At 56.2% G+C, this 7,608-nt stretch overlaps 2 protein-coding genes across 4 annotated transcripts; one reads left to right on the plus strand and one right to left on the minus strand.

The window, feature by feature from the left end:
• The first annotated feature begins 261 nt into the window (after positions 1–261).
• MIF4GD (MIF4G domain containing) lies at positions 262–4,227 on the plus strand. 2 transcript variants are annotated; one of them, XM_019466247.2, is made up of 6 exons: positions 265–386; positions 1,299–1,430; positions 2,298–2,407; positions 2,606–2,761; positions 2,853–2,945; positions 3,485–4,227. In XM_019466247.2, exons 2-6 carry the CDS (start codon positions 1,343–1,345, stop codon positions 3,710–3,712), a joined length of 675 nt encoding a protein of 224 aa, XP_019321792.1. In that variant the 5' UTR covers positions 265–386; positions 1,299–1,342; the 3' UTR covers positions 3,713–4,227. The 2 variants fall into 2 exon arrangements, with proteins under 2 accessions (XP_053749100.1, XP_019321792.1); XM_053893125.1 differs by lacking the exon at positions 2,606–2,761 and having other exon boundaries at positions 262–386.
• Positions 4,133–7,600, minus strand: MRPS7 (mitochondrial ribosomal protein S7). Of its 2 annotated transcripts, none has more exons than XM_019466246.2 (5): positions 7,505–7,600; positions 6,570–6,761; positions 6,385–6,448; positions 5,846–6,013; positions 4,133–4,742 (listed from the first exon to the last, which is right to left on the minus strand). In XM_019466246.2, exons 1-5 carry the CDS (start codon positions 7,549–7,551, stop codon positions 4,521–4,523), a joined length of 693 nt encoding a protein of 230 aa, XP_019321791.1. In that variant the 5' UTR covers positions 7,552–7,600; the 3' UTR covers positions 4,133–4,520. The 2 variants fall into 2 exon arrangements, with proteins under 2 accessions (XP_019321791.1, XP_019321790.1); XM_019466245.2 differs by lacking the exon at positions 7,505–7,600 and adding an exon at positions 7,288–7,410.
• Positions 7,601–7,608: the final 8 nt, after the last annotated feature.

Consider the following 7,608-nt stretch of genomic DNA (forward strand, 5'->3'; position numbering starts at 1 on the left):
AATGGCTTCCTGTGGGCCGAGGAGTAGGTCTCGCCCGGCGCGGGCGAGTCGAGTGAGGACAGGGTGGGGACAGCGTCGCGGATGTTCCCCGTGCGTGGTACCGCCACTGACCTCCGAAGGACGAGCGGTGAGGACAGCGTCCCCGGGACTCCGGCAGGTGGCGCTGGCGAGACTGCTCCCGCCCCGCCCCGCCCCTCCCGAGCCGGGCCGGGCCGGGCCCCGCCCCATCCACGCCGGGCTCCGCCCCGGCGCCGCGCTCGGAAATGACCTAAGCGGCTTCGAGGCCCGACCAGCCACTCCAGCTGCTGCTGCGCGGCGGCCGGGGTCGCGCGCACCATGCTCTCCGAGCAGCCTCCGGGCACGCGGGCGCGGCGCCGGCCCGGCAGGTGGGTTCCGACGCTCGTGCCGCCTCTCGCCCGCGGGACTCCGGACGGCGACCCTGCGCCGCCGGGCAGGGTGTTCCGGGTTTGGAGAAGCTGCCTGGCTCTGGAGACCCCAAGGTCGTCTCCTTTGACCAGCAGGGGGGCACCGCGTCCGGAGAGGGGACTCCCACAGGGACCGCCGCTGGGAGACGCGTCATCCCGCTCCTCTCTTCTTTAAGAGGAACGGTCCAGAATGGAGCTCAGGAATTGGGAGTCCTGAGTGGACAGGGCCGGGTTTCGGCCGCTCGGGGGGCGAGTTTAACCAGTCCGTCCCTGGGAGAAGTTGGCCGGGACGGCGGCAGTTCGGGCTCCCGCACCCGCCCACACAGGCCAGGCCGAGGGCTGGAAGGGCGGGTTTGGGGACTGAGAGGGGCTCTGATTAAAGCCGAAGGAGGGGTCGGAGACGGGGCTTGGAACCCTGCTGAGACAGCTGCCCGGTGTCCCCAGCCCGGTCATTCGCCGAAGTCTGCTGGGCCAGCAGCTTCCAGGCTGGCTTATATAGACAGGGCAAGTGTCTGATATGCCCCCATCCACACCCCCAGCGCTGCGCACCCCACCCCAACATTGGTATGAGCTGAGAATAACCCTACCTCCTGTGGAGACAAGAGGGTAGGCACGTTCACCTTCACCTCTTTACGCTTGTGTAATCCCAGAAGCTACTGGGGTTCTTAAACTGAGCAGCAGGTGCCTGGCTGGTGCCCAGTCTCCACCAGAAGCCAAACTTGGTGGGCGTTCAGCCAACCGCCCAATGCAACGGACTGGCTGGGAGGACCTGTCTCAGTGTGCCGGCCAGCCCTGCCCGGGGCGTGCAGGATCGGAACCTGGCCCCACAGTGCACACCTGAGGCCTCTCCCTTGCCCCTCTCCTCCTCCCTAGGTGCTGTCGTTAGTCCCACCCCTGTAAAGAGCTGCTGGGGCTGAATGGTCATGGGGGAGCCTGGTAGAGAGGAGTATAAAATCCAGTCTTTTGACGCAGAGACTCAGCAGCTGCTGAAGACAGCACTCAAAGGTGAGCATGGGCGCCCCCCTGAGCTGTACAGAATGGTCCAAAGTGTCAGGCCTGGAGACCTGAGTCTCAGCCCAGAATGCCCAGCTGTCCCTTTGCTTTCTGAGAGCAGGAGTGAGTAAGTCACTCTTGGACTGGAGGACAAGCTACATTTAGACCAGCATTTCAAAGTGTGAATCATAGAGTCACCTCTCAGGCAGTAAAGCCATTTTTTAAAGTTCAAGTACCCATGAAAGGGGCTGGAGCACAGAGAAGAGAGTCGTCTCCTGAGCCCTGACATTGGACCAGGTTTCAGCCACAGGAGGCTGTCTTGAATGTGCAGAGCTGGCTGACTTGGGACAGAGGATGGAGCGTTGTGCTTGGCAGAGATGTAGTAATTGGCCTGGATCTGTGCCTTCTGCAGCACCCAGAAGTTTGACTCAGCTAACAATTAGTAATGCCCATCACATGCCAAGCTAAGCCTGTTGGGGAGGCCCTGCCTGGACCGCTCTTGTCAGGGTTCATGTATTATAAGAACACTGTGTATTGTTAAGAACACTTTCTTCCGTGAAACTGCTGTCAAGTACATCGCCGTTCAGTGCTCCTTCCTCAGCCTAGTGCCAGGAAATGATGTGTGCCCTAAAAAAACTGGCATTCTTTGATTAGTCTGTAGTGGCCACATAACCCTTCTGGTTTCCTCCGAGTGGGCCACCAGGCTCACGGGAGAGCTGCTCCTGTGTGTGGTTACTTCTCCATGTATCTTCTGGTCTCTTTACACGTCAGGTTTATAATGGGAGTGCTCTTTTGTAAGTATCTCCCATCCCTGTAGAAGCAAGTAGAGGCAAATGTGGTAATTCAGCAGCTCTGGATTCCCACCTGTCTCTACCCCAGATCCAGGTGCTGTGGACTTGGAGAAGGTGGCCAATGTGATTGTGGACCATTCTCTGCAGGACTGCGTCTTCAGTAAAGAAGCAGGGCGCATGTGCTATGCCATCATTCAGGTTGGCCGGGACTGGTAAAGCGGAAGATGCTTTGAGAAAGACCTCAGCACAGGGCAGAAAGCCTGGCCAGCAGGGCAGAGATGCACAGGGCTCCCCTCGGGTGGAGAGAGATGGACAGGAGGGTCCTCTGTCACCGAAGCTTGGGTGAGGGTTGCCATGGCACCGCCCTCTGCTCACCATCCTTTCCCTGGCTCACAGGCTGAGAGCAAGCAAGCAGGCCAGAGTGTCTTCCGACGGGGACTCCTGAACCGGCTGCAGCAGGAGTACCAGGCTCGGGAGCAGCTGCGAGCCCGGTCCCTGCAGGGCTGGGTCTGCTATGTCACCTTTATCTGCAACATCTTTGATTACCTGAGGGTGAGGCCCCGGTAGTCACCCTGTGCAGCAGAGACAGCCTGTCTCCTTCAGCCACTAAACCAGTGCTCCGGTCCCCACTCTCCCCCCACAGGTGAACAACATGCCCATGATGGCCCTGGTGAACCCCGTCTATGACTGCCTCTTCCGGCTGGCCCAGCCTGACAGTCTGAACAAGGAGGAGGAGGTGGGTGACCCGTTCGGACAGCTGTGGAGGGGGGGGCAGTCTCAGATGCCTGTTGTCCATGGAGGCAGCCGAGAGCATCACTTCTTAGGGTAGGAGCCTGGTGGGGACATGCGAGGCCTGCCTCAGTTCCAGGATAAGCTGCCAGGCCTGGAATTTATCCAGAACAGAGCAGCCAAAACCTACAGGCTCAGAGGCTTTGTCCCCAGTAGGAAAGCTAACCTGTGATAGGAATCCAGCTGTTGGATACACATGGCCCAGAAACCCATCAGTTAGGCAGGTGAGGAGAGGGGTAGAAAGGTTGGGTTAAGTGGCAGCTTACAGAGAGGGCCTGCACCCAGCCTGGCCCAAGAGACCTTAGGTAAGTCCTGAACTGGTCTTTCACGTAAAGTGTGGCTAATACCCACCAGGTGGTGTGAGGAGGACAGGAGAAAATGAGCATATGGGGCCAAGCACGGAACCCTGCAAGCGCTCCGTTCACGGCTGCTCGGTGATGGGCTGGCACTGCCTTGGGGGTCACCTCCCACTGCCCTCCCCCACAGGTGGACTGCCTGGTGCTCCAGCTGCATCGGGTGGGGGAGCAGCTGGAGAAGATGAACCGACAGCGCATGGATGAGCTCTTTGTCCTGATCCGGGATGGCTTCCTGCTCCCAAGTGGCCTCAGCTCCCTGGCCCAGCTGCTGCTGCTGGAGATCATCGAATTTCGGGCAGCCGGCTGGAAGACGACCCCGGCTGCCCACAAGTATTACTATAGCGAGGTCTCCGACTAGGCCTCCCAGTCAGGCTGCCGCACCTGAAGCACCGGCCTCTCACCTACCCGACTTCCTGCCTCTCCCAAAGACTGTCCTTTCAGACTTTCAACAGCTCCTGAGCGGTTTCCCACTTATGCTGTGGTCCTGCCCCGAGCACCTTCCCTCCTGGATTCGGGAACTGGGGAAAACACCAAACAGACTTGCCTCCCACTGTCCCATCACCTCCAACCTGGGCCAGGCAGAGAAATGCAGCTTCTGAGAACCACTGCGTTGTGAAGCCACTGGTGCAACAGCCATCTTGGTGCCTCAGTTTCCCCATCTGTAAAATGGGTACCCATAGCTACTGGTGGGATACTTTGGGATATCAAGGGGCAGAGCACAAGTCCCACCAGAGAGTGCTTTTTACATTTTGTACAAGGACCACTTCGGAAACAAACATATTTCTAGTCGGTTTTAGTAAATGGCAGCACCCCGTCACATGCTACACCAGTTCAGGGTGACAGTTTTCTAATAAAGCTTTTCTAACATTAAAACTGCTTCCTTTCATATCATCCTAAGTTCTACCCCCGAATTGAGGGGAGAGACTGGATGGGCCCTAAGTTTCCTGCAGGAAATCTAAAGTGGTATGTTCCTTCATTGTAAGGAGATGGGATAGGAAGAGCAAGTTCTAGGCCCGAAAGGACGGACTAACAAGCAATACATATGTTGCTCCATCCTTATGAGGCCTGCCTGCCCTGAAAAAGGAACGACATCCTTAACCCTTAAGTGTTTCATTACTTCTTGCAGCAAAGAGCCCCGGGCTCCTCCCAGGGCCCCTACCCTCCCTCTACCACCAGCGGTAGTGAGCCAGCGCACGGTTGGCCTCGGCCATCTTGTGCATGTCATGCTTCTTCTTGATCACAGGGCCCTGGTTGTGAAAAGCCTCCAGCAGCTCATGGGACAACTTCTCCGGCATCAGCACCCGCCGGTGCTTCTTCTCCCGGCACTCAGTAATCATCCACTTCATGGCCAGGAAGCGACGGCGACGGTCGGCTAGTGGCACGGGGACCTGAAGGAGACAAGACGTGGGCAAGTTAGTCCAAGAACTTGCCAGGCCTGCAGCCTCCTTCCTCCCTAAGCTGTAAGGGGTAGCCACAGGTTCCCTCTGACCCAGCCCTGGCAACGCTCCTGAGAAGAAGGGCCTCGCTTCTCCTCTTGTGAGTTACCCACACCCGAGTGACCTCAGTGTAGCAGACACAAAGGCGTTCATTGAGCAAACGCTCATTAAGCACAGACCTCTTTCACCTCTAAATGGAACCTTAGCCAAGGTGATATAAACATCAACTGGGAAAAGCCCCATCGAGCTGGGGTGACTCAGCTAACTCAGATCACAGGTGCCTATAAACACAATCCTCTTGTCCAAAAATTATCTGCTAGACCACCACTATATACCAGGTACCACACAAGACCCCAGGGACACAGTCATTAACGAGAGTCTCTTCCCTTATGAAGTTTATGTTACAAAAGCAGATGATGGGTGCCTGGGTGGCTCAGTCGGTTAAGCGTCCGACTTCGGCTCAGGTCATGATCTCACGGTTTGTAAGTTCAAGCCCCGCATCGGGCTCTGTGCTGACAACTCAGAGCCTGGAGCCTGCTTCAGATTCTGTGTCTCTTCCTCTCTGCCCCTCCCCCACTCATGCTCTCTGTCTTTCAAAAATAAAACAAATTAAAAAAGAAAAAGATGAGAACACTGGCTTATAACAATGATGTATAATTAAGTGCAGTAACAGACCCCTCATTCAGTTCAGGAAATGGTGATGAAGCATCAGTTACGGGTCAAGCGCTACTCTAGGCACCGGGAGATGAAGAGGAGTTATAAACACAGTCCCTCACTGCAAGAAGCTTACAATTTAGAACAGGGCACAGTGGACAGAATGGGGGTGGGGTGGGCTTCCAGAAAAAGTAATTCGGATGATTCTTTGCTCTCTTCCCCTCCCATCTTCGGCCTGTGAGTTTTACACTAGGACTCCGACGAGCAGATTCTGACAGAACCTAGTCCCTATAAAACTATCAATCTTGGCCTTGCTCTGGACCCTCCCCCTCGCAAGCACCCCCCCCCAACCATCTTGTTTCATGGGTGGGCAGCCCTGCGTTCCGGCCCTGACCACTCACTTGGTAGAAATGGCCGCCTCTGAGGATGGGTACCAGCCCAATCACAGGCTCACAGTTTTTCAGTGCTTGGTGGAAGATGGTATAGGGGTTGCGTTCGATGGATGCCCGTTCCTCTGCAGAGGCAGCGTGGTACTTCTCAAACTGCTTCCTTTTCACAGCTTCCAGAGTCTGCAAAGGCATACATTGAAAGACACCGCACCAGCCTCCCTAAAGGGTTTTCCCAGTTGAGCTAGTACCTTGCCCTTTACTCCTCCCATCCTGCTCTCCTACAACAGTGCAGCTCCTCTCTCAGAACTTCAAAGGCAAAGTTCCTAAGTGCCTCCCTCTTTCTGAGCGAGGACCAGGCAAACAGGCCAAGATTTGTGATTGGGGGAGTGAATGGTGGTGGCCGACTCCTGCAGGATGTATTAAAGTCACCACCTCCACCCATACATAGGAAGGTCATTCTAATGGCAGGTATGTGAATTTGTACTTTTTTATGCTAAAGTGAAAGCCACACACAAAGCTGTAAGAAAGCAGACGGGAGACGAGCTGCTTACCTGCGCCATGAGGGATCTGGCCAGGACTTTGTTTCCTCCTTTCATTATCATGTTGGTGAATTTACTTCAAGAAGAAAAGCAACACGTTTAGGTTTCCAAGGCCTAGGATTCCACAGAATCCTAACTGCAGACCCTCCCTGGTATAGTCCCAGTCTGTGGAACAGAAGTATTTGCTTCCATCTGACCTGATCACTGGGTCTTCAAACACAGAGCTTGTTTTCGACGCTGGGGCAGCTTTGATATGCTGAGTCTTCCTGAGTTCCCGCTCATACTTCTCCTCCTCCGTCAGCTCTGCCAATGGCTTACGGTAATATTCTTTGTCAACCTGTGGATCCTTGTATTCAGGACCATAGCGGCTCCCCCTCACCTGGGTTAGCCTAAGAGGGGGGAAGAGGAAGAGGCGGGCAAAAGTTGACCCCACAAGAGAAAAGGCCTTACTTAACAATAGGCATGTTTGCCAACCCGTCGAGGAGAGAGGCAGGGAGAGCGTTAGGCAAACCTGAACGCAGTAATTCTGGCTCTTATCCCAAGAGGTAAGTAAACTCCCCCCAAAAAGGCCAGGAAAGTCTCCCCCTGTCAAGTGCCAACGGTAAGGAGAGCCTCCTGAAATCACAGGATAGGCGCCCCGCCTAGGCAGCTCTCCCCCCACCTCTCCCAACACAGCAAATCCCAGCGCTGAGCTCTTCCGTAAGACCGTGCTTTCAGCTTCCAATCAGAACCCCATCGCCGGGAAACCTTCACACTGGCCCAAAGTCACGCAGCTAATTCAGAGTCTTGGACCCAGGTGTCCTGGCCCGCAGGCTCTCTCCAGGTCCCCGCACGGTCCGCTCGTGGTCCTTTCCTTCCCTGCAGGTCTCTCCGTGAAGACCCAAGCGGCCCCCCGGCTTCCCGCCGCCCTCCTACCCTGGAAACCGCAGGAGACGATTCCGTACGCCCAGCGCCAGAACCGGCCACCCTCGCGCAGCTTTCACCGCGGGCGCAGCCATCTTGGCTGGCCACAAGGACCCCAACAGGGCCGTCCTCGGCGTGCCTGAGCGAGGGACGGCAGGCGGGGAAAAAGCTCCACAGGGTCCTAAATCTGTGCGTCACCCTATTAGTCCGGGCGTTAAGAGTCTCTCACTCCGAGGTCCAAAGGGAAGAATCGAAAGGAAACATTCGGCTTCTCATCCGTCGCAGTCTGATTCGACCGTCGGCGGCGGGGCTCTCTCCTCTCAGGCCCCATGC

Source organism: Panthera pardus, unplaced genomic scaffold (assembly GCF_024362965.1).
Source record: "Panthera pardus isolate Hobbes unplaced genomic scaffold, ASM2436296v1 HiC_scaffold_3, whole genome shotgun sequence".
NCBI lineage: Eukaryota > Metazoa > Chordata > Mammalia > Carnivora > Felidae > Panthera > Panthera pardus.

Bases quoted from the DNA above. Each gene is read 5' to 3' on its own strand.
- MIF4GD (XM_019466247.2), top strand. From the start codon at position 1,343: ATGGTCATGGGGGAGCCTGGTAGAGAGGAGTATAAAATCCAGTCTTTT. The intron at 1,431-2,297 runs GTGAGCATGGGC...TCTCTACCCCAG, and splicing joins GCTGAAGACAGCACTCAAAG to ATCCAGGTGCTGTGGACTTG. The intron at 2,762-2,852 runs GTGAGGCCCCGG...CTCCCCCCACAG, and splicing joins ACATCTTTGATTACCTGAGG to GTGAACAACATGCCCATGAT.
- MRPS7 (XM_019466245.2), bottom strand. From the start codon at position 7,370: ATGGCTGCGCCCGCGGTGAAAGCTGCGCGAGGGTGGCCGGTTCTGGCG. The intron at 6,014-6,384 runs GTAAGCAGCTCG...ATGCCTTTGCAG, and splicing joins CCAGATCCCTCATGGCGCAG to ACTCTGGAAGCTGTGAAAAG. The intron at 4,743-5,845 runs GTGAGTGGTCAG...TGTCTCCTTCAG, and splicing joins GAGGCGGCCATTTCTACCAA to GTCCCCGTGCCACTAGCCGA.